This window comes from Heptranchias perlo, chromosome 5, assembly GCF_035084215.1.
Source record: "Heptranchias perlo isolate sHepPer1 chromosome 5, sHepPer1.hap1, whole genome shotgun sequence".
NCBI lineage: Eukaryota > Metazoa > Chordata > Chondrichthyes > Hexanchiformes > Hexanchidae > Heptranchias > Heptranchias perlo.
In genome coordinates, this window is record NC_090329.1 from 27585395 (window position 1) to 27612496 (window position 27102).

Sequence of the window (27102 nt, forward strand, 5' to 3'; positions counted from 1 at the left end):
CATAGTATTAACTCTTTAGTTGCTGTAGCAAACTAGGAGCCTCCTTCTTTGTCTCAATCATGTTTTTTTTTATTAAACTTACCTTTCACGTCACTGTGGACAAATTCCACCACAGCAGCACTGTACACTTAAAGCGATTATAATATTAAATCATAAGGGGAAAAATTCGACTTATGCCCAAAATGGACGCAAAATCTGCGCAGTGACTGCTCTGCACTTTGGTCTGTGACAGTCTGAGGAAAAGTGCTCCAATAAACAGCCGCCATGACAGTTCCCCACACGTCTCACTCTACATCTCTCAAAAGTATTTTATACAATGTCACAAAAAACAATCTTACTCCTCAATATGCTCCAACAACTTCCACTCCCTTCTGCAAACCATACAAAGCATTGTGTCAAGTTTCTGAATATCCTGGAGTCTGGGTGTCCCCACTCTCTGTGCTAAATCAATGGTGCCAGTCCTATCTGTCCCCTGACGGTTTACTACATTTGTGAGTTTCGTGTCATCTGCAAACTTTGAAATGATGCCCTGTATGTCCAAGTCCAGGTCACTGATATATATCAAAAAGTGCAGTGGTCCTAATAGCGACCCCTGGGGGACACCACTGTATACTTCCCTCCAGTCTGAAAAACAACCCTTCATCATTCCTCTCTGCTTTCTGTCCTTTAGCCAATTTCGTATCCAAGCTGCCACTGTCCCTTTAATTCCATGGGAGTCAATTTTTCTAACAACTCTATTATGTGGTATTTTATCAAATGCCTTTTAAAAGTTCATCAACTGTACTACCCTCATCAACCCTCTCTGTTACTTCATCAAAGAACTTAATCAAGTTTGTCAGGCAAGAATTGCCTTTAACAAATCAATGCTGACTGTCATTTATTAACCCATGCTTTTCCAAGTGACAATTCATTTTGTCCCAGATTATTGTCTCAAAAAGTTTCCCCATCACCAACATTAGGCTGACTGACCCGTAGCTACCAGGTTTATCCCTGCCCCATTTTTTGAACAGGGGTGTAACATCTGCAACCCTCCAGTCCTCTGGCATGACTCCCACATCTAAGAAGGATTGAAAGATTGTGCCTCGAGTCTCCACTATTTCCACCCTTACTTCGCTCAGCAACCTAAGTTGCGTTCCAACCGGACTGGGTGACTTTTCTACTACTTCCTCCTTTACTGTGACATTGGCAGCATTCTCTTGTTTTGTGAAGATAGGTGAAAAGTAGTCACTTAGTACCTCAGCCACGCCCTCTGCCTCTACAAGATGATCTCCTTTTTAGTCCCTAATTGGCCCCATCCTTCCTTTGACTATCCTTTCACTCTTTATATGTTTATAGAAAACTTTAGTGTTCCCTTTTATGTTGCCCGTTAATCTTTTCTCATACTCTCTTTGCCCCTCTTATTTCTTTTTCAGTTCTCCTCTGCCCTTTCTGTATTCTGCTTGGTTCTCTACTGCATTATGAATCTGGTATTTATCATAAGCCTCCTTTTTCTGTCTCATTTTAATCTCTATATCTATAGTCATCCAGGGAGCTCTAGCTTTGGATATCCTTCCTTTCCCCCTCATAGGAATGTGTCTAGTACTATTAATAGATCTAACATTGTATTACATTATATTAATTGACAGCTTGGGCTAAAGACCAACCATAAATCACAACAAACTAACTGTATTACTTATTCCCTTCTGCGTCCCAAAGCAATGTAATATTTGTGATCCAAACATCTTACCTGTATATGTCTTGGTGAAAACCATTCACCAGTAATGGCATCTTGGAAGGCAACGTTTTACTGGTGTTAAGTGACGTTCTGGTTTGGCAAGAATAGAGCAATAAATAGAACCAAACAGAAAATGCAAACAGAAAAATAAATCCCTCTCAAACATATAACTAAAGCATGGAAAGTAAGATACTGGAATGCATTGAGAACAAGTTGCTAAAATGGAGAGAACAATTTAAAGTCCCTCAAGCTCCTTGTCGACCCTATCAGGGCCGGTGAGCAGACATTAGAAGAGCTGAGTAAAGCTAAAAAGGTGGTATGGTTTTCAGCAATGCATTATAAGCTACAACAGGAGGTGGATAATCAAAGGAAAATGAAAAAGTAGAAGAAAGGGTAAAAAAGAGTTGGAATCTCACTCAGAGAAGGAGTTGGTGGAAAGGAAAAAAGAAAATGAGCAGGTAGGAAGGCGTATCCAGATGTTGGAAGGACATGTAGAATATTTTCAATCGCACACGATAAACAAGGAAAAAGAAACTAGAGGTTTGCAGGGTCAACTTCACATAACAAGAACATCACATAATAAAGTTCCATATCAGAGGGATGACCTGAAATCTACAGTAAAGACTCAAATCGAATTAGTTAAGGAAAATTGACAGGGTGATGTGACATCACATGCCCATTGTAAAGGGAGAATAGAGCAGTTGGAGAAAGTTACAAGTTAAACAGGGGATCATTTGTACTACGATTGAAGATGAAAGTGATGGAGGGTGGCAATGGAGACGAGGTATACACGGAAGGGTTGGCAGAGGAGGCTGTGAACTATCACTCCGCAGACAACACAATGTCACAAGGAGCCAATGATGAGAATAAAATATGATGTGGAGATGCCGGTGATGGACTGGGGTTGACAATTGTAAACAATTTTACAACACCAAGTTATAGTCCAGCATTTCCACATCGTTCACCTGAGGAAGGAGGTAGCCTCCGAAAGCTTGTGAATTTAAAATAAAATTGCTGGACTATAACTTGGTGTTGTAAAATTGTTTACAATCGAGAATAAAATAGACTGTGAAGGCTTTGATGAGGAATGTGAACTAGAAGTTGCAGAAGTCAAAGACGCATTTAAGCAAACCCAAAGCGTGCTAGAGGATAAAAGATCAGAAGGGAGAGAAGCAGTCATGGAGGTTCTAGCAAGTGAACAGAGAAAGAGACAAGAACTCTTGGCTGGTTCCCCAGTACCCCATCCTTCCAGCAATGGAGAAGGAGAAAACTTTTATACAGGAGAGCCAATACACACCTGACAAAAGGTCTTTCCCACATGAGATTTTAAATCAGTACGATACTGAATTAAGCAGGAAACATCGGAGATTGAAAATGGAGCTCAGATAAAAGGATAAATGATTTAAAACAGGAGAAAAGGGAAAAGGGAAGATTCCATCTCTCTTCTACTCTTACAAGCCAGATCATTTTGTCTTTAGTTTGAGTGTTTTTGGTTTGTGCTAGTTCTGCTCCCTTTTTATAGATTGTTTCATTTTAGTGTTTAACTTTGAGAGTGTTGCGGCTTTTTAACTGTAAAAGCTAATGTTCTTCCTAGTGTTGGGAGACTTTAGTCTCACACTGATAGAACCCCTTGGATCCTGAAAGTTAACAGTGATGTTATCAACTCATAATCTGCTTATCAGAAACTGCTGCTGTCTTAATAGATTTGCATTTCTTAAGATGCAAACAAGTTCTTTCAAGTTTTCTGGGCAGTTTTCATTTATTTTCACAGAGCTAAAAACAGTTTAAATATTTGTAGTCCTTGGCTTTATTTTAGGAGTGCTTTAAGCATTTTTATCATTATGTTTTCTAAAAAATCATATGTTGTCTTCAGTTTGTTAATTGTTTTTATCCGTGTTATTTTTGAGATATTGAGTCCTTCTGTTTTTGGTTTTGAACTGATTTGGAGTAATTGACTGAGTGTCTGATCAAATTATCAAGCTGGTTTTCTGTGAAGGGCCGCTACAGACAGCTAGTTATTTAAACTATGTTGATATTCCATGGGCTGGGATTATCATGTAAAATTTGGCACTTTGTGAGTTCATAACCATTACATGGTATTATTTTTTTTAAGGTGGATGAGATCAAATAAGGATTGAATGATTGAGTGTGATTAAGGTACCTGGAATGTTATATTGAGAGCATGAATATGGATGTCAAGCTGAAATTAATATCACATATGTTTAAAATGGTGCCCCCAGAATATGGGCGATTTAAGGAAAACTTTTGTGCTTTCATAAAGTGCTTGGTTTTAGACATTTTAAATTAAAGACACATGATATGGATTTATTTCGATTGAAATTTACATTAAGCCACTGTTAAAAGCACAAAGAGTTTTTTAAAAAGTAAAAGATGCAGCTTTGAAGAATTACACATTGATGCAGGACGGTGTCTGGTTGTAAATCAATTTGAACTTCTTCAAAGCACTTTGCTTTCATTGGATTACAGCTGAAAACTGCGAATATACAGTTTAAATTAAAGATGGCGGCCTTGTTGTAAATCGTGATGTGGAGATGCCGGCGATGGACTGGGGTGGACAAGTATAAGGAGTCTTACAACACCAGGTTATAGTCCAACAGCTTTATTTGGAATCACCAGCTTTTGGAGCTTTCCTGACGAAGGAGGTAAGCTCCGAAAGCTTGTGATTCCAAATAAAGCTGTTGGACTATAACCTTGTGTTATAAGACTCCTTACATTTGTTTTAAATCAACTAGAACATTTACAAAGCATTGTTTTTTTAATTTGGTTACTGCAAGGCTGAGACCTGCTATTGTGATTGACTCCATCCCCAACCCCCAGGCTTTCACAAGCAAGAAGTAATTAACCCCTTACTTCTGTTTGCCAACTTGCATTTTTGAAGTTCATTACATGCTGTTTGAAGAGCTCTTTAAAAAAGTTTTAGGACTTTTTGTTTGATGCTAATGATTTACTTGTTTTCAATAGACATCAGAAGAATATCATCAAATGTCACAACATGGTGACAAGACTTTTCCTCTCGAGGGCTTGACTTTAACTCATTCAGGGTCCTTCCTCATCTTCTGAGAGAGTGCTCGAGGTGGGGGGAGGGATGTGGGATTTGCCTTCAGGAGTGGTTGCAAGCACTTCTGTCTCTACTGTGGAACTGCCAAGCATGGCCATCATTTGTTTCTTACATTGAAATTGGTGTGGGTTGCTGTTCAAGCACTCCAAAAGGGTTTTGACGGGGGATAATCACATTTTATTTTATTTTTTAAAAAGTCCAGTGGAGGTAGTTCCTGCCCAAGGTAAGGTTTGTTTTTTTGGAAATAAAATTGAACATTGGCAAGTCCAGTTGGTCCAACAATACCAGTCCAGTTTGAATCTAATCTTGGTGTCGGAGTGGTGGGGAGGGTGGGCGGTGGAGGAGGCAGGGAGGAACTGTTCTGTTAAAGATAACTAACATTCCTCATCTTGCAGATTGGATTGCTTTTTGGAAACGGGATAAAATGGACACAGGCACAATATTGTGGGATATTTTTTAAAAATTGGGAACTTTTAATTCATCTTTTAAGGGGTAATGATTTATAAGTTTATTGGACAGCAAGGATCCTCCAGGATTCACGACCAAGATTAACTGGTAATATTATGGGCTATGTACCTTAATTGGACGAGGAAGTGACTGAGCGTATGAGGTACAAACAGGTGATTATGGGTGACAATGATAAATTTTATGAACAACCCACAAAAGCGTATCAATCAGGTTCTGCTGAGACAGTTTGAGGAGCCAGGGTCTAAATTAATAAGCAGAACGTCAAAGGTAATAATCTCTGCATTACTACCAGAACCACATGCAAATTGGCATAGGGTCAAACAGATCAGAGAGTTAAATGCATGGCTCGAACAGTGGTGTGGGAGACAGGGGTTTCAATTCATGGGGCACTGGCACAGTACTGGGGAAAGAGGGAGCTGTTCCGATGGGACGGGCTCCACTTAAACCGGGCTGGGACCAGCATCCTGGCAAATCGAATAACTAGGGCTGTAGATAGGGCTTTAAAGTAAAAAGGTGGGGGGAGGCGTCAGGTGAGGGGAAATTTCGAAATCTAATGAGAAAAATTAAGACAATAGAACAGTGTGGTGACTAGGGTAAAGATAAGCAGAGTGTGGCAGGAAGGGAAAGAGAATTTACCAATAATAGAGCATCAAGAAGTAAGGTCAAAGCAGGAAAAAATGGTAAAAAGTCAAAATTAAAGGCTCTTTACCTGAATGCACGGAGCATTCTTAACAAGATAGATGAATTAGTTGCAGAAATAGAGATAAATGGGTTTGATCTAATAGCTATTACAGAGACAGGGCTGCAAAATGACCAAGGTTGGGAACTAAATATTCCAGGGTACATGACGTTTAGAAAAGACAGATAAAATGGAAAAGGATTGGGGTGTAGCCCTAATAATAAAGGATGACATGAGGGCAGTGGTGAGAAAGGATTTGGGCTTAGAGGATCAGGAAGTAGAAACAATATGGGTGGAAATAAGAAATAACAAGAGGCAGAAAACACCAGTAGGAGTAGTTTATAGGCCCTCCAATAGTAGCTATATCGTTGGACAGAGCATTAATCAAGAAATAATAGGAGCTTGTAACAAAGGTAATGCAGTCATCATGGGGGGCTTTAATCCGCATATAGACTGGGCAAATCAAATTGGCAAAGGTAGTTTGGAAGACGAGTTCATGGAACGTACTCAAGATGGTTTCCTAGAGCAATATGTCATGGAACCAACCAGGGAACAGGCTATTTTAGATCTTGTATTGTGTAATAAGATAGGGCTAATTAGTAATCTCACAGTAAAAGAAATCCTGGGGAAGAGTGATCATAATATGATAACTTTCAAACTCAATGTGAAATTCTATGTACTTAAGTCAGAAACTAGAGTCTTAAACTTAAATGAAGCCAATTACATAGGTATGAGGGGCAAGTTGTCAAAGGTAGATTGGGAAATATTAAAGGGTTGTGACAGTTGAAAAGCAATGGCAAACATTTAAAGAAATATTTCAATATTCTCAACAAATATACATTCCATTGAGAAATAAAAATTTCACGGGAAAAGTGATCCATCCGTGGCTAACTATAGAAGTTAAGGAGAGTATTAGATTGAAAGAAGAGGCCTATAATGTTGCCAAGAAGAGTAATAAGCCTGGGGATTGGGAGAGTTTTAGAAACCAACAAAGGATGACCAAAAAATTGATCATTAGGGAGAAAATAGAATATGAAAGTAAACTAGCAAGGAATATAAAAACAGATTGTAAGATGCTTCTACAAATGTGTAAAAAGGAAGAGATTAGCAAAAGTAAACGTTGGTCCCTTAGGGGCTGAGACACGAGAAATTATAATGGGGAATCAGGAAATGGCAGATGCGTTAAACAAATATTTTGTATCTGTCTTCACAGCAGAAGACACAAAAAGCAAACTAGAAATAGTGGGGAACCAAGGGGATAAATGAGAGTGAGGAACTTAAAACAATTAATATCACTAGAGAAGAAGTACTGGACAAACTAAGGGACTAAAAGCCGACAAATTCCCTGGACCTGAAGGCCTAAATCCTAGGGTTCTAAAAGAGGTGGCTGCAGAGATAGTGGATGTATTGGTTATGATCTTCCAAAATTCTCTCGATTCTGGAGGGGTCCCAGTGGATTGGAAGCAAATGTTACCCTGCTATTCAAGAAGGGAGGGAGAGAGAAAACAGAGAACTACAGGCCAGTTAGCCTGACATCGGTTGACCGGAAAATGCTGGAATCCATTATTAAGGAAGTGGTAACAGGGCACTTAGAAAATCATAATATGATTAGGCAGAGTCAACACGATTTCCCTTTCATAAAACCATTTTTGACAAATTTATTAAAGTTTTTTGAGGATGTAACTCGCAGAGTAGATAAAGGGGAACCAGTGGATGTAATATATTTGGATTTTCAAAAGGCATTCAACAAGGTGCCACATAAAAAGTTGTTGCACAAGGTAAGGGCTCATGGGATTGGGGGTAATATATTAGCATGGATAGAGGATTGGTTAAAGGACAGAAAGCGGAGATAGGGATAAACGGGTCATTCTCAGGTAGGCAATCTGTAACTAGTGGGGTGCCGCAAGGATCGGTGCTTGGGCCTCAGCATATGGATATATACAATCTATATTAATAACTTAGATGAAGGGACCAAGTGTAAAGTATCCAAGTTTGCTGACGATACAAAGCTAGGTGGGAACGCAAGCTGTGAGGAGGACACAAAGAGTCTGCAAAGGGATTTAGACAGGTTAAGTGAGTGGGCAAGAAGATGGCAGATGGAGTATAATGTGGGGAAATGTGAGGTTATTCACTTTGGTAGGAAGAATAGAAAAACAGAATATTTTTTAAATGGTGAGAAACTATTAAATGTTGGTGTTCAGAGAGGTTTCGGTGTCCTGGTACAAGAAACACAAAAAGTTAGTATGCAGGTACAGCAGGCAATTAGGAAAGCAAATGGCATGTTGGCCTTTATTGCAAGAGGGTTGGAGTATAAGAGTAAGGAAGTCTTACTACAGTCATACAGGGCTTTAGTGAGACCTCACCTGGAGTACTCAATACAGTTTTGGTCTCCTTATCTAAGGAAGGATATACTTGCCCTGGAGGCAGTACAACGAGGATTCACTAAATTAATTCCTGGGATGAGAGGGTTGTCCTATGAAGAGAGGTTGAGTAGAATGGGCCTATACTCTCTGGAGTTTAGAAGAATGACAGATGATCTCATTGAAACATATAAGATTATGAGGGGGCTTGACAGGGTAGATGAGAGATTGTTTCCCCTGGCGAGAGAGTCTAGAACTAGGGGGAATAGTTGCAGGATAAGGGGTCGACCATTTAAGACTGAGATGAGGAGGAATTTCCTCATGCAAAGGGTTGTGAATCTTTGGAATTCGTTACCCCAGAGGCCTGTGGATGCTGAGTCATTGAGTATATTCAAGGCTGAGATAGATTTTTGGACTCTTGGGGAATCAAGGGATATGGGGATCGGGCGGGAAAGTGGAGTTGAGTTTGAAGATCAGCCATGATCTGACTGAATGGTGGAGCAGGCTTGAGGGGTCGTATGGCCTACTCCTGCTCCTATATCTTATGTTCTTATCAGGATAGAGTTAAAAACATGGATACTTATCAGAGGGATTGAAATTAAATTAGAGACAAACACAGGATTTGTGGGAAATGATACTTAGTCAGAATTATCCACAAGATGGATAAAGGAATGCTGGAGGATCTTTTAAGTCCAAGAGATGATTTCTTGATAATATTGTATTGAGAGGGAATATTGCGTAACCTCTGGAGAAACACAATTTACACATGGAGAATCAGTCTGAAGGACTCTTGTCACCCAGTGTTTCAACCCACAGAGGTGACTAAGATTGGGGATACGATAAAACCTTGATACCGGTGACCTATCACTGAAATCCTTTCAAACTAAGGCTTTAAAGACAGTTGTAAAATTTGGCCATCACATTCCTCTTTGGTCTTTGAGCCTGCGATCCATACTCGAGAGGAGTTCTTTCTCACAAGAATATTTAGTGCATATGAAACAATGTAACGCTACATTGAAAAGAGGATCTTCACCCTGGGGAATTATGACTATGAATGATGGAAGGTTGTCTAATGTGGGACAGCACCCCTGGGTGAGAATCATGTCTATGCTATTTGTTATCATTCTGATTGTTCTCATTTTGTATAATTTGGAAAACCTTGCAGAACTGTCACGGTGATCAAAGCTTCTCAAAACAACAATGTTTGATGTTTTAATAAATTAATATACTTCTGGCGAGTACAATTCAGTTCGGGGATTGTGATCAGATTTAAAACAAGTGTTCAATTTTTGAACCTTACTTGAGATAGGGTAAAGAATTTTTGACTTTTGATACTTTTAAAGATTAAAATAATGGACTTGAATGAAACCCTTGCTTTCTTGGTAAAGCACACAGCTTATCAGCTTGACCGGATGTCGGATCGACAAACCCACTTTTTGTTTTACATCATCAGAAATGACCAAAGTGGGTGAAGCTGTCCTAACCGCTGTTTGAGTACACAACACAACAGAGATACAAGTCAACATCACCTAGGCCTTGAGGGCAGTTGTACAATTTGGACACCCTATCCCACCTTTATCACTCAGCCTAAAGTCCATCATAAAAAGGACAGCCACTTCCCAAGAGCACTTGGTGCAAATGAAGCAACAAAGTACTGATATTGAAAAAGGAATAAAAGCATTCGGAATTTATCAATGGTGGGAAGTTGCGCATAACATCGGGCAACATCCTTGGGTGCGGGTAATGTTTATGTAATTTGTGGTAATTCAATTTGTTATGATTGTAATTCTCATAATTTTAATCTGTGTAGTGAGATGGACTCTCAGACAATATGTTATAGACTTTCATGCATTGTGTCATGAAAAATTGTCATACGATTATTTAATGCAGTGATTACTTGATGCAGCCCTGTATGGAGAATGGTACTCAGAGGACCATGATGAAAGTGGAAATTGGACATGGTCCATTCCCACTTGAGGAGGGATTGAAGGGATTCTGTTCCTTCAGGGAGCATGATGAACTGCTTGTATGCCATGTGCAGAAGTTTCTGAGAAAACGCCGAGACTCCAAAGCAAAATCAGTAACATCAGAGAGCTGAGACTGCAAAGCAGAGTAGGTGCCGATGCCATAGTGACGATGGCCAGGGCGCTTATCAGAAGGAGCTGTCAACAAACCCACGGGTGTGGGGAAGTCATATCTTTAAATTGACACCACTCGAATAGATTGGACAAAACAATGACTACAGAATACTTTAATCTATCCCTTTCTCAAGTGGAGCTTGTTTGATGTAGACATGAAAGCAGAGCTGAGGTATAAAGAAGGAATGACTCCTAAGCTAAGGTGTGCACTCAGAATCAAGAGATTCTGAAGAAGACAAGACATCAGGAGGTGTCTGGAAAACTCCAACACTGGTAAAGAAGGACCGGAAGATGACGCGTCAGGCCAGCTCCCAAGGCTGAGGATCTGATCAACCCGAGGTCTTGAGTGCCACTCTCCAAGTTAAGGTTGCATTGCGGTCATGCATTCCTTGTATAACCAGTGTCAGTTTTGTTAATAAAAATAATCTTGAATTGACAAAGTAACGTATGTTTATCTCTCTATCCATAATCGATGGTCCATAAGGGTTGAAGTTATGATAAGGAATGGATAGAAGCGACCTTTTATCTTACAATATCCACATCAGAATGGTAATATTGTTCAGAGTGCCATATCTAGTTCAGAATGGTAACACAGTTGTGTGTGCCATATCTAGTTCAGTGTGCTATATCTAGATCAGAATGGTAATAGTGTTTAGTGTACTATATCTAAATCAGTGTGGAGATACTGTTCAGTGTGCCATATCTAGATCAGAATGGTGATACTGTTCAGTGTGCCATATCTAGGTCAGAATAGTAATAACATTCAGGGTACCATACCTAATTCAGAATGGTAATAGTGTTAAGTGTGCCATATTTAGATCAGACTAGTAATACAGTTCAGTGTGCCATATATACATCAGAATGGTAATACATTTCAGTGTACCAAATCTAGATCAGAATGGTAATAGTGTTCAGTGTGGCATATCTCGATCAGAATGGTAATAGTGTTCAGTGTGCGGTATCTAGTTCAGAATGATAATACTGTTCAATGTGCCATATCTATTCCAGAATGGTATTACTGTTCAGCGTGCCATATCTGGATCAGAATGGTAATAATATTCAGGGTGCTATAGTTAGGTCAGAATGGTAATAATATTCAGTGTGCCATATCTAGATCAGAATGGTAATACTGTTCATGGTCAAAGGAAGTGTCCCATATTTTATATACTGTGATGCAGCTTGAGACAGTCTCGAAATACTAATACTCTCAGTTTTCTTGCCACTCCTTATTCAAGTAACTCCAATCTGGCTGCCATCCCACTGACCATAAGTATGAAGACTACATTGATCAAAGTCAGGTTGCCTCCCAATCTCTCCTCATCCTCCTATACGCCTTTACTGTCTTCAATTCAGTTGAAGCTGTAGGTTGAGTTAACTGCACCCTCTATTAGGGGCAGGGGGTCTTAAACAGTGGAAGAGAGGAGACTGAGGAAATGGGGGGTGGACAACGGCAAAGAATGGCAGTGGGTGGCCATGGATATAGTTGCAAAGGAAAGCTCAGTAGGGAGCTGCCAACCCAGGTGCTATCTTTACATTTCACTTTCACAAAATATACAACAGCTACAGTTCAAAAATGATGGGGGTTACTTTCCTTGTTCTAATGCCTCATGTTTATGCATGATGCACATTTCCTGGGGCTGAACAGATGAATGCGCGAAGCTGCTGCCTGAAACAAGTGAAAGCATTGAAATTCCATGTAGGTGACGCAGAAACAATGCCTCCTGAGTTATTTTTCAGGCCTAATGCTGGGCGAACGCCTGACTAATGGAATGACCATGGAAACTGGGCATTAGCCGTCGGCTGATTGTGCCTTCAGAATGGAGCAACGCAGGACTTTCTTAGCATCATGATCTGACTCATTCTGCAACCTAGTCTACGTTAATTAAAGACAATTTTAATTAAAGACGTAATGTTATAGATGCTATCTGTCTAACTGAGCTCTATTTTGCCCCTTACTACATACAAGCTGAGTGGTAGGACTTGGAGAAGTATGAAAATGTAAATAAGCTAAAATTGATAAACAAACAGCTGGTTCATGACAGTGAAGAGCTTTTACACAAGGAAGAGGCAAGAGAGTGTTATAGATAAATCAAGAACTTAAACGTGGTTAAGCAATGTTAGCAATAATGGGCCAGAAATTGCACAGAGCGGCAAGGTAACGCTCACTGCAGCTCCTGCGAATTTAATTAACGAAAATGCTTACTGCGGGCTCTGTGACATCGAATTACTTGAATTTGAACTTTAAACAAAATGTGCGCTATCAACCCAGCCTCTGCACAGTGTGAATTGCTACACGGCTGGAAAAGTCTGTAAGGAGAAGTCATGCCCATAGATTCAGCCTGCATTGCTCAAGGAGGCAAGCAGACTTCATTCACTGAAAGATAATATTCTGTATGTCATTGTAAATAAAAAAATAATTTTTGTTTATAAAAAGCCCAAGAAATAACTAAATTAAAGAGACAGAAGGGAAAAGTAAAAAAAAATTTAATGACCAAAAACTATTAAAATAAGGAATAATATGAGACTCCACGTTTTTAAAAGTTAATTTTTAGTTGTTTGTCAGTCATTAAGACTAACTGTTAAAACTTAGTTTAGACCTGTTTGGTGGCGTAATTAGTTGCTATCCCCAAATAAACTGGCAAGAAGAGGTAGGTAAAGTGGTGCAGGGAATGGAGTTTTTACAATTTGTGCAGGACTCCTTTCTTATCCAGTATATAAAAAGCCCAACAAGAGAGGAAGCATTCTAATAATAAGAAATGAACCAGAACAGATGAGAAGTAAAGAGGGGAACATCTAGGCAATAGCGATCATAACATAATAAGGTTTAAAATCAAGATTGAGAAGGACATAAGTAAGACATAGACCAAAGTATTATATTCGAAAAAAGCTGATTTTCAGGGGATGAGAATGGAAATAGGGAAAATAAACTGGAAACATTTACTGACAAAGAAATAGAACAGCAGTGGGAAACATTTAAAACGGTGATCAATAGAGTCCAGGAGAAATATATCCCACGAAAAAGCAAGAACGAACTAGGCAGTAATGATACGCTATGGATGAAAAAAGAAATCAGAGCAAAATTAAAACTGAAGAAAAGGGCATACACCAAGTACACAGACAACAGAGGGGATGACAAAAGGGAATACGAAAGGTTGGGAAATAATTTTTTTTTAAATTAGGAAGGCAAAGAGAAACACAGTACCTGAAAGAGTGGTGGAAGCAGATTCCATAGGAAGATTCAAAAGGCAATTGGACATGTACTTGAAGAGGACTAATTTGCAGGGTTATGGGGAAAAAGCTGAGGTGTGGGACTAAATTGGACAGCTCTTTCAAAGAGCAAGCACAGGCATGACGGGCTGAATGGCATCCTTCTCTGCTACAAGATTCTATGATCTCACTCCCCTGTCTCTCTAATTTTTCTTCCATCCATGCCCACTCCAAGCTCATCTCATGCTCCCTTGACTTCATTCCCAGTGAACTGTTGACCACCCAACTTCCTTTCCTAACCCTGATGCTAGCTGACATTGTATATGGTTCCCTATCCTCAGTCACTTCTCTGTAGCCTTAGACATGGTTGACCATACCATCCTCCTCCAAGGCTTCTCCTCCAATTCCAGCTCAGCGGGACTGCCCTTGTTTGGTTCCTCTCTTATCAACTGATCATAGCCAAAGCATTTCCATGAATAGATTCTCTCCCAACCCCTGCACCATCATCTTCAGAGTTACCCAAGGATCTACCTTTGGCTCCTTTTCCTGATCTATTACCTATCCCTTGGAAACATCATCTGCAAACATGCAGTCAGCTCCACCTCTCTTGACCCCTCCACTGCTTCTGTGCCATCCGACTGCTTGTCCTACATCCAACTTTGGTTTAAGCCGCAATTTAGCCACAAGCTGAACGAGATTGAACTCTCAACCGGAGCCTCTTATTCGACCCAGAGCTGAGTTTCTGACGTCACATTCTCTCCATCATAAAGACTTCCTCTACTTCCACCACCATAACATTGCCCGCCTCCACTCCTGCCTGAGGTTATCTGCCAGCGAAATCCTCATACATGCCTCTGTCACCTGTAGATTTGACTATTCCAATGCTCTCCCGGCCAGCTTCCCATCCTACGCCCTCCAGAAACTTCACCTCATGCAATAGGTGCATGAGGACAATATCACATTTCAATACTTCCAGTGAGTATTCACAGATGGTATCTTTGGAGAGGCTGCATTCATGTTGCTCATATTCTATTCAGCACCAAATCCCGCTTGCCCATCACTCCTCTCCTTGCTGACCTACATTGGTGCCTGAACCCACAATGCCTCATATTTAAATCAATTCTTGGCTTCGCCACTCCCTATCATTGTAATCTATTCTACCATTATAATCCCTCCGAGCTCTTCCCCCTCTTTGCCTAGGTCATGTGCTCCTCCACCTCCACCCCCCCTGTTCTCATTTACAACCCACCTGCAAACCCACTTCTTTAACTAAGCCTTTGGTCTACCCTCCTAATACTTCTTTCTTTGACTTGGTGTCCACTTTTTTCCTTACAACTCTGTGACATGCCTTGGGATGTGTTCCTATGTTAAAGGTGTTATATAAATGCATGTGTGTTTTTACAATTTTTCAAAAGGTGGACTAACACGCTAGTGAGATATGGTCAACTATAATTCAATAAAATGATTTATTTTTTCACATAATCTGTGAATGAGAAGAGGAACAATTACTGAGAATTTCAACTTATTTTGAAAATAACAAAGCACACTTCACTCTATTAGCAGGCTAAATACAACTTTTCTGACCAGTAATTTCCCTAAAAGAAATCAGTACTAAGCTGAAGAAAATAACTTTCTCTCTCTGGGTCTGACTCCCGTGCCAGTTCACACAGACTGCCTCTGCAGACTTTGTGTTTCTTTGTTCCTTAGCTGGTCAGGAATACAGAGGTTTGACTTCTGGACCTTCCCTCCTCAGTTCTGTGTGTCCAGAGAATGGTCAGTTGAGCTGCCAATCGGATTGACTAGCCCCCTCCCCTCAGGAATGGGTTCCTGCCAGACAACCCCATATTGAGCTCACATGAATGCAGCCTCTCCAAAGATACCATCTGTGAATACTCACTGGAAGTATTGAAATGTGATATTGTCCTACCTATTGTCTCAAAATGATAAGGAAAGCAGTTTCAATAGCTGGTTTTCAGAAGATCTCATTAAGACACCTAGGACCTGAAACTCTGCAAGGGCTCTCCTGTTCTCCTGCTATAACTCAAGCAGAAAACCAGCACAAACCACACAAAAAAAAAAATCAATGGATACCATTGAGAGAACTGGGTAATGCTGTATCTCAGATGTATTTTGGGGGTTCCGCCGGATTCCCATTGGAGTTACGTGGGAGACCAAGAGAACCCCCATAGAATTTTAGGGCTTTAGTCTCCTACTGTTTCAGCGGATTCAATCATTTTCCTTTGTCAAAAAAAAGGTGCTGGACTATTGGGAATTAAACCTCAATATCCTGACTTCATATCAAAACATTATTACAAAAAAAAACCCTTCTAGGACAAATAATGCAAAATCCCTAAATGCAACAGGGCACACTGCCCCTGCAAAGTCACATTTACTGCTTTGTGGATCTATCCAGGATCTTCCGAGATGTTCAGGAAAGGTCCTGTACAGGCCAGCAATGTTGAAAGTGCATTGCTAGTTTGTACAGGTGGGCTAAGAACTCAACTCAGCCTAGCCAGACCTAAAATGGTGAACTAATACCAAATGTCACTGCTGGGAGCTGTTCATAATTGATACTGGTAGCAGGTTTGGTCCATGGCAAGGGATGAACCTCATTTCTTCCCGCACATTTTAGAAAAAGCTATTTATTTCAATGGGAACCAATCAACTGCTTGTGGATGCTATCAGGGGTAAGTGAGGGGTTCGGGGAAAAGTGATTACTTTCTCAATAAAGATACATTGAGACCAGCAGCCTCTTCCTATAGCATCATTTTTAGGATCTATACATAAATGCAGGTTTCAGCAAGGCCTAGTTGTTTATATAGATTTTCTGTTAATAAAGGTACTACCAACAATGGATTATATACCAGAGGACATAGTATGTCACAGTGTGTTTACATCACAGTGTATTTTAATAAAGTGTTATTTGAATAAATCTAACATCTAGCAAGGATATGTTTTAAAATGAAGTGATATTAGGAAACGTAATTGCAGGCCGTATAGGTCAGGTGCATGATGTAGTAAACTGCAGCTGATATGGGTGGATCCTCTGGCTCAAATTTTTTTTTACTGAATTTAATTTATATCTTAGTAGCATTGTCAAAAATCAGCAGAGCACATCAAATACAAACTACGAAAATGATTGCCACTCAATATTCACCACGAAGATGAAAGACAAAGTAGCAGAAACACAAAGTGTAGCTGTTTTAAAGCACAACAACATGTCTATCAATGAACTCATACATTTTTACAACTGAAAACCATTATTACGACAGCAACACTAAACCAATGTAAAAAAAGTCATTCACAGATTACCTTCATTTACAGAATGAGAAAGGTGTCTTGAATGCTGTTGGGCTGCTATATTTACCTGGTAGTATGCAGGCACTCTGCACTTCTTCCTCGTTTTGCTCTGGGCAGCATAAGGAACTCACTGCACAGACATGATGAATGGGGAGCAATACAGTGAGGAGAAAAGATGGAGCAATGAAAAAGAAAGTGAGATCTGATGAAGATGTCACTGACAGTGAACAAAGCAAAACCTTTTCATTGTACGTTTCAATGGTACAAGCACTTAAAATCTGCAAACAAACGGGCTGAAATTTTATTTGTTGTGATACAACTGCAGAGAAAATGCAATTAAATGCACCAGGACACTAAGTACAGAGCAGCCCCGTGAATTAATGTTCAATTGCATTTCTGGTGCCATTCCATTCTCCATGCAGAAGAAGAAAATAGCCTGACTTTATAGGGAAATGCAAACTTTTCATCCCAGGTCAGATGGCAAGGGCAAAAGAAAAGGGCATTTCCCCCTCCGTCCCTCCCCTCCTCCCACCACCAATGACAGCATCCCACCTTGGAAACCATGTCCTATTAGGCTCAGAATTGTGCAAGTCGATTTATTCCCTAACAAAAGTTTTTCACAAGAATGTAGATGTATCACTGACACAGTGAGGCAGTGTAAGTGTGGAGGGGACAGGAATTTATGCACTGATGTAAATTCATCTGCAGGTCAGCACTTATACCAGTCCTGTCCCCTCAACAGCAGCACAGTATAAACATTCCATACCATCACTAGGGGAAGAGATCAACTGCAGTAAATGGTTTGCTTGCAACCGTGTTACGTTGGGAATGTGGACCGTAATGTAATTGCAATTTACCTGCAGGGTATCACTAATAAAACTTGGCCCTTAGTTTTTCTAGTCCTGACAAAAGTACAATATACAAAAGGATATTCAAAGTGTGACTTGAAAAGACAGTGTTTATTCTCTCACACTACTTAAATTATCAATTATAAAGCTAAATTATAAATTGTAGTTCAACCATCAAAAAGCTCTTTCTACTTTTGTTTGAAATAAACCTGATAGCAACAAGGTTCTTTTTCAGGAAATCTGTCAAATTTGGCTGTGAAATTGTAAGATGTGTCAATTTCAGAGTATAAATCGCACCCTGCGCCCACTCGCCCCTTTGGATTACAGCTTGAGTTTTCTGTCACTTTGCCTGATTGACTAACCTATTAACCCCAGAGAAGAACTGCCGATGCAGAACTTGAAATTTTGCGATACTAGCACAAGAGCGCCTCAGTGGTCATCACACCCAGCGACCAGGCTGAAGCTGCTCTTTTCCAAGGACAGATTTCAGTGCTTCACAAATCCCTCTCTTCTGCCTCCTTCATACTTGTTAAGAGCAAAAATATAAACAGAGGTGCAACAGAGACTGGATTGTATGAAGGGTATGTGTGGACCTGATGATTTTCTGTTAATTTTAAATTAATATGGCTACTGCAGGGGAAGCTCAGGCATGTAATAAGCTAACCATTGTAATACTGTCTCTTCAGCAATATCCATATAATCTAAATGGGAGACACCAATGTTTTTTGTAAGTAGAACTGGCACAAGAGATTGGACACTACTGTTGTTTAGAGACATCCAATACTGTTGCATTGTAACACCTACCAAAACAAACACATATACAGCACAGAAGGAGGCCATTCGACCCATCATGCCTGTGCCGGCTCTTTGAAAGACCTATCCAATTAATCCCACACCCCTGTTCTTTCTCTTTAGCCCTGCAATCTTTTTCTTTTCAAGTATATATCTAATTCCCTTTTGAAAGTTACTATTGAATCTGCTTCCACCACCTTTTCAGGCAGTGCATTCCAGATCATAACAACTCACTGAGTAAAAAATTCTCATGAAATTTTGTAACTCAATAAACTCATAATAAACCTACATCAAAAGGTGCAGATCTAATGTAACTTTTAGGAGACCATACAGTTCAGATGATTATGCATTGAGATTCTCTTCTGATGCATTGGACAGTAGCATCAACTTTAAACAAAGCCTTTGGCATTCACTTTACTATAGACATATTTAAGAATGATTGTAAATCTCTCTCCCACCTCTCAAGCACCGTGGGGTTGAAATCTCTACCTGCTATTTTAGCAAACAAGATGACATGAGGTAACAGCTGCATTTTATCACTTTCACTCACGTGAACTCTACTAAAAGTGAAGACAGCAATTTCACTTTATGTTCTTAAATCTGCCAGTAAATCCTTTGACAGTCTGACAGCAAATAAGAGAGCTATGAAATAACTAAATCAAAAGAATTGAGACCTCCTGCGAGACTTTGCTTGCAACTCTTAAAAAAAACTTATGGCAACATTCACTTTTTGCAACACACAATTTTGAATTTACTCTGTTCTCTCTGTAGTTCTATATACACTATTCCCAGCCTGACAGGACAGACAGGTAACCTACTGGCAAACCTCTACCAATGTTGATCCAGAGGTAGCTGACAGGAGATGAGCAAGAGCAGTTTTGGCTTTCTGATTTGGATGGACAATGCCATAAACATATAGCAGAGAGAGAAAAATAAATTAACATTGCGGATAAGGCAGTTTTGGTGAACGGCTCAACCTGAAATGTTAACCTAGCTTTCTCTTTCCAATGATAATTTGTCGTGCCAAGCTACCAAGGGTGTTCCAATGTCTGTGATGAACAATGATACAGCACTGGACTTGCTCTCCCAATTCTCACTATCGCGAGTTTCTGATTTTGGCTGTGATATCAAAAGGCAATGCCTGAAACAGAATCTGGGTCACAGGAAGGGTGGAATTCAGACGGTGACTCACCCTGGCTGATTTTCCTTTTACTCATACCTAAGATTATTAGATATTCAGCACTCCCAGTGGGAAGTTGCGCTTGAAGTGACTGAGTTAGAAACTGAGCTACAGCATTGTAACTGATTCTCCAGCTGTGCTTTTTCATCTGCGGCCTCCTGCTGGGAGCGCGCTCCCTGAATATACTCATGTCTTTTTTGCCCTTTGTAAAACATGATTTGGACAAGGCTGAATGAATGAATAAATACAGGGGTAGATTTTCCATGATGATTGAGGGTGGAAATGGAATGCTGTGATGCAAGCTTCGCGCCTGCCCCAAGTAGTACATGGCTGACCTGGATGAATCTTCTGAGAGCAAGATTTACATATTCACAGCATGGTCCCAACATGTAATCGGCCAGCCACAGGATTGGCAGATTCAGGGGCATGATACCCGGTTCTGCAGCAGCTCTTTAAAAGGAAAGGGACTTTTTTCCCTTTGCAGTCACATAATTTTAAAAAGTTTTTCTATATTCTGAACTGTTATTATAGACTAGCACCAAGGAACTGCATCCAGATTCATGGCTGCAACAAGAAGTGGAGGAAAAGAGGCTCAACCTGTTTTACTCTCCAGGGCACCTTACCCACAGGAGAACAATCAACAGTGCCTGGGGGGAGGTAGCACACTGGATCAATGGAGTCTTCACCATCCAGACAGTGGTACCAAATTAGGAAGAAATAAGCCAAGGTAAGGTGATCCACCAGTACCGGTACCAGGTAGATGTATAAAGTAACACATGCAACAAAATGTTTCCTCGCACCATTACACACTCACTACCTTGCAGTCCTTTGAATGCATGAATTTACTGGATCAGGACGTAAATTCCAGCTGCAACATCACTTGAAATTCTTGACACACTGACATCTTAAAAAGGTTTCAATGGAAACAAATCCTTCTAACAAAATCTCGCTGCGTCATGCAAGTTCATATGCTCACACAATCAGTGGACTGCAGGATGGGCACTTGGGTGTGCTCCTGACACTTCTGACATCTCAACACTACTTATCTGCTTTCAGGGCAAGGTGGCACATAACAGAAGGCAGCAGACCAGAACTAGAGGAGAGCCTCGCAACTATAAGCCAGCTTGGAAATTCTTGGGTCTGAGAGCACTGAGGGACTGGGGAAAGGGTAAGCACAAAGGCCTTCGCAAGCTGTTCTTTTCTCTCTGCCTACTCGCTCTCACCCAGGCATATACTCAAGCGCAACACCATGGGATACAGTATATTGCTATCTAAGTACTATCTAAAAGGGAGTTTGGCAGCCAGCATTCTAACATAACGTCCCTCTTCTATTTCAATAGTCGGCTTGTTACAAATTTCAGGTCCCTATCAATATGCTCTCAGGTCTCTCACCCAAATGGAACCGGCATCTCCAACAATAAGGAGTTTACCGTTACCGCTCAATGTCTAGTTGTACAACCTATTATCCGGGGGTCTTGACAATGAAAACTGTTGTTGTGCACACTGGGAACTGTAATCTTGTACATGTCCTCACGTACCTTTCTCCTATTTGCTGCAAGGTAGAGTAATAAGCACTCTGGTGAGGTGAGGAAGCACTCTGGTGGGGTGAGGCCAATTGTAAACCAACAAGCTGGTTTATTTTACCTTTTAAATATATGAATAAGCAGAATACAGTTTTCAGTGAATTGCCACTCTATTTCATAGTGCTCTTCAGAACATAAAAGATAGCAAACCATGCCATATTACCCCTGTTAACTGATCGTCTCTAACCACAGGAAGAGAGTTCTCTCCTCTGTTTGTTTTCCACTTCAAATTTCTGCAGACTGTCTCATATTGCAGCTAGACAGGAAGGCAAAAATTTGACCTCGGAGTTAAGTGTTGAATCCAACTTGGAGGGAGAGGATGCTGCCCCCCCCCCCCCCCCCGACTACTGGGAGAACTCTGAACCTTTACCACTGTTTCCTGGGGCCTATTGCCACTTTCCACATAACAGCCACAGGATGTGGTAGATGGGATGGGAAAACTGTGGGGTCCCAGGCCCTGCTCTCTCGCTGCCATTTGTGAACCGCAGACGGTGAAGCAGCGGCCAGTGGTGGTCCTGGTGGATGCGCGGGGAGGGAAATCCTGGTTGGCCTCATCGCATGAGTTTTTCATAATTCTCTGTCTGATTTCTGGCAGAATCAGGAAGGAAAGCCCCCCCCCCCCCATGCTTCCTTTGAATAGAGAGTGGATCACTGACTATTGTTTCATACCATCTAGAATTTAACAGATTATGAAGTGATATTTGTAGGTATCTCCAGTCAAATTTTAAATAAATAATGAGAATAGCATGAGATTCGAAACGTAATACCTACAATACCAGTGGCACAATAATACTGCAGTGAAAGGCCAGAACGAGCAATACTGCACTATTCATTTCACTTCTAGATATCAAAAATAGCAAAACAAAAGTTATGAACCGAGTTCCAACAGTATCCATTCCAGAATGCCATATCACTAGGAAACTAGTTCTTAGCTAGCTGTAATGCCTTGCATTATAGAGAGGAGTCCTAATAAAATTAAACTTCATCAAATACTACTCCGTTGATTTTAACAGGCATGCAAACTTTTTCCAAGATGAAAAGTGACCTAAACTTTAAGAGCTTGAAATTATGGTGTGAAATTCTAAAATACAAACACTCCACATTATATTAGTAGAAGGTTTAATCAGCAGAAAGAGGAATTTCAGGCAAACTTGTTGAGCGTTTCTACTGAGCGTTTCCATTGCCGTGGCATAATTTCAGGCCTTGTGTGATTTTTAGAACACACACACTTTTTGTGATCTTAAGCTGGAACTGTATTTTTCTCAATTGCCCTTAATATTTAATGTTCACTGGGCCACGGCGCAGAAAATCTATCCTAAAATGTCTTCTTTAAAAAATTCATTCTGGGGACATGGGCAAGGCCAGCATTTATTGCCCATCCCTAGTTACCCTTGAGAAGGTGGTGGGGAGCCTTCTTCTTGAACCGCTGCAGTCCATGCGGTGAAGGTACTCCCGCAGCGCTGTTAGGTACAGAGTTCCAGGATTTTGATCCAGCAACAATGAAGGAACGGCAATATGTGTCCAAGTCAGGGTGATGTGTGACTTGGAGAGGAACGTGGAGGTGATGGTGTTCCCATGCACTTCCCATGTCCTTCTAGGTGGTGGAGGTCACGGGTCATTTCCTCTGATCAGCTGTTTTAAAGCATGAACTACAGGAACAAGGCAGAACCATTAAGTGGAGAGGATCTTCCTTTATAATATTTAGGATTGTGTGACAATTCAGTCGCACTGCTTCCTGAGCTCTGCTTTATATTATTAGACTTGGTCTCCAATAAGTCCTGCTGCATTGTATAAAAGGGTAACATCGCCTTCTATCCTCATACTACCTAACTTATAGCTTGCACACCCAGGAAGCAACTCTTCAACATCAACAAACTATAGAAACTAAAAGTAAGAGGTGCCCAAAACAATATTAAAATGATCCATTCCAGCACAAGTTCAGAATGTCTGGCACTGATGCACAATGAAATGGAATGCTCCAAATTATGTAGCAAGAATTAAGAGATTCCTTTCTATAGGAGATGTGCATTTTCCAGGAAATGTGCATTTCATAAATAAGGAATTCCTTTATCTGTCAATTTAAATGAAAAAAAATCCAGATGAAAAATTCCAATCAGTTGAATATTTTCCCGGTAGAGTCAATTAAATTTCACTGGTCCACCCTTCATTCTCACCATCTGCACACGTATAAATTATTGGGCCAGATTTTCCTCTCAAAATAACAGTGGGACTAATGGCGCTCGATGTTATTTATATGCAAACTGTACAGCAACTTCAGGCGAGGGGCAGACAGGCAGACTCAAATATCCAAAAGTTGCTGTCTGAGTTGTGCCGCTCTGCCGTTAGCTTCACAAAAATGGCATCTCGCTGTCTGACTCACCATTGGAATGCATTAAACGCGTGAAGTTGCTGTATTTGCATGGTAGATACGGACTAAATTCGTCACAGACAGTTAAGTCATCTCTACTTCAGTCTAAGTACTCTATTTAGGATGCGTTAATTACTGCCAGTCAACCACTCTGGCACTGAAAATTAACTATTACAAGTGTGGAGTCTCATTCCTTCAGGTTTTAATTGTTGGCGATTTTAAAAACGTAAGTTTAAATTTTATATTTTTTTTACTTTTCCTTGCTGTCTCTATTTTTCTCTCTCTTAATCCAATCTTTCTTTCCCTCTCTTTATTTCTCTTTCTGTATCCAATTTGACATTGAATTCACCCACTCTAATTTACACTTCCTTCTCAATTCTTACACTGTTAATTTCATAATCCTACAATCTGATTGGCTAGAATCAAACATTCATAGAATGGTTACAGCATAGGAAGCCATTCGGCCCATCAAGCCCATGCCGGCTCTTTGAAAGAGCAATCCAGTTAGTCTCATTCCCTTGCTCTTTCCCCATAGCCCTGCAAATTTTTTCCCTTCAAGTATTTATCCAATTCCTTTTTGAAAGCCACGATTGAATCTGTTTTCATCACCCTTTCAGGCAGCACATTCCAGATCATAACTACTCGCTGTGTAAAAAAGTTTTTCCTCATGTCACCTTTGGATCTTGCCAATCATCTTAAATTTGTGTCCTCTGGTTTTCGACCCTTCCGGCAATGGGAACAATTTCTCTTTATTTACTTTATCTTTATCTAAACCCTTCATGATTTTGAACACTTCTAGCAAATCTCCTCTGAACCTTCTCTGCTTTAAGGAGATACCCAGTTGCTTGACCTGTACATTCAAGTTCTAGATGCTCGGTTTCCCTCGCTGCGACATTATCAGTTTGCACTTTCAGCAACTTGCCATGCAAAAAGTTTAAAAACCTAAACGTGCAAGGACAAGTCTAACCAACGGCAGATGTCATTTGGTGTCCTGCTACAGCAAATTATGGCCCATTGTCTTTGTGACCTTTGAACTCTTTACAGCTGTAGCCTACTGAAGAGAGTTTTCAGAACAAATACCGATAGCGGGCGACGAACGCGCAAAATCTGAGATGCGTGAGAATATCATTTACTTCCGGATTTTGCGTCTCCAGTGTGCGTGAATGGGCGCAACATGGACCCACATGACGCGATTTCACCTCGACTATTTAAAGGCCTGGTTCACAGATGCAATGGAGGAGAACGTCTGGAGATTGATAGTGAAGTATTTCAAGAAGAAATCTGAGGGACATATCTGTCAAGGGAGCAAAGGCTGTGCCCTGGTTCAGCGAGTCATCTCTGGATGTTCTGCTGGTTGCAGTAAGAGCTAGGAGGGAGGTCCTCTTTCCTAGCAATGGGAAAAAGAAACCTGCTGCCACATGAGGCATGGCTGGAGGTAGCCCAGGAAGTGAACAGAAGAAACGTGACTATGAGGACCTGGATTCAGTGCAGGAAGCATTTTAATGACCTAACCAGGTCAGGAAAGGTGAGCAAAGTTGCAGATTTACCTACATCCAATGGTACACCCCCTCTCACTCTATCTTATCAAGCATATTCCATTTACATCACTCCTCACATCCACTTCACTTTCAGCACCACCCATCGTTCCGTTTCAATGCACATCCTCACCTCCCCCTTCCTCCATCTACCACTGTCAGTCATCCCAATCCTCACATAATCTGATAGCACCTCAGTGAGCTCCCCGATTCTCAGCACACGTCCTCAAATGGCACTGTCAGCACGTTCCTCAAATGCATGAGTCCGCATTGGAGGGTGCAATCCTTTCCAAGCTCTGTTCAGATGAACCAGGGAGCCATCAGTTAAAAGGGGAATGCAAGAGGATCTGCAGTAACTGTGTGAGGTACTGGCAGTCCTGCCAGGCACACTTTCCACAATGGCACAGAGGACGGAGGACCAGCTTGAACATTTGTGTAGTGATGTCGCAGGCCTTTTCAAAGATACAATGTTCCATTGAGAGTCTGGCCTCCTCTATGGAAGTTGTCTCAGGGTGCACAAAGGAGTCCCTGCAGGCCCAGATTGCGCCCTGTTGTAGAAAAACTGCCTCCCCTTTATATTCCAGTCCTCTAGATATAAAGGCTAACATTCCATCAGCCTTTTTGATTATTTTTTGTAGCTGACCACTACATTTTAGTGATCCGTGTATAAGGACCCCATAATTTCTTTGGACCACCACTGTTCCTAGCTTTCACCATTTAAAAAATACTCGGATCTATCCTTTCTTGGTCCAAAAACAATGACCTCATACTTACCCACATAGAAATCCATCTGCTACAGTTTTGCCTACTCACTTAGTCTATGAATGTCTCTGTAATTTTATGCTCCCATCTACACTACTTACTATGCCACCAATCTTTGTCATCAGCTAACTTGGATATACGGCTCTCTAATGTGTTATCTAAGTCATTAATAAATATAGAGAATAGTTGAGGTCCCAGCACAGATCCTTGTGGGACACCACTAGTCACTTCCTTCCAACTCGAGTACATACCTATTATCTGCCTCCTAACCAGGTTGATAATTTGCCTTCAATTCCATGAGCTTTAATTTTAGCTAACAATCTTTTATATGGAACCTTATCAAACGCCTCTGGAAGTCCATAGAAACTACATCCATAGACAGTCCCCCTGTCCACTACTTTAGTTACTTCCTCAAAAAATTCAATTAGGTTCATTCAACATGACTTACCCTTAACAAATCCATGTTGGCTCTCACTAATCAGCTCAAATTTCTTTAAGTGCTCAGTCATTCTGTCCTTAATTATAGATTCCAATAACTTCCCCACAACAGATGTTAGACTAACAGTTTCGCTCTCTCACCTTTCTTAAATAATGGAGTTACATTTGCAATTTTCTAATCTAAAGGGACAATTCCTGAATCGAGAGATCTTTGGAAGATTATGGCTAAAGCATCTGCAATTTCCTCACCAACTTTTTTTAAACCCTGGGGTAAAAACCATCAGGTCCTGGGGATTTGTGTGTTTTTAGTGCCATTATCTGTTTTAATACTGTTTTCTTGCTTATGTTAACTTTAGTGAGTTCCAGTACTTGATTCATTATTGGTTTCCATGGAATGTCAGGTATATTATCCTCTTCCTCTACTGTGAAGACTGACACAAAGTAATTATTTAACAAATCTACCATTTGCAATATTTTCATTTGCATCTGTTTTTAAAGGGCCCACATTACCCTTGACCACCTTTTCTCTTCTAATAGAATTGCAAAAACTTTTTGTGTTAATCTTGATATCGCTACCAAGTTTATTTTCATATTCCTTTTTTGCAGCTCTTACTATCCTTTTTGTCTTCCTTTGCTGTTCTTTACATCTCC

At 40.5% G+C, this 27102-nt stretch overlaps 1 protein-coding gene across 15 annotated transcripts in view; it reads right to left on the bottom strand.

Annotated features, from left to right (window-relative positions):
* Window positions 1-27102, bottom strand: part of LOC137321665 (regulating synaptic membrane exocytosis protein 1-like) — a 984914-nt gene that overhangs the window by 376495 nt on the left and 581317 nt on the right. For 12 of the 15 annotated variants that reach the window (XM_067984176.1, XM_067984183.1, XM_067984175.1 and 9 more), the window contains one exon: window positions 17013-17075. The exons of the other annotated variants lie outside the window; for them this stretch is intronic. In XM_067984176.1, the coding sequence (XP_067840277.1) occupies window positions 17013-17075 (63 nt within the window). The remainder of the gene's footprint in view (window positions 1-17012; window positions 17076-27102) is intronic. 15 annotated transcript variants of the gene reach the window in all.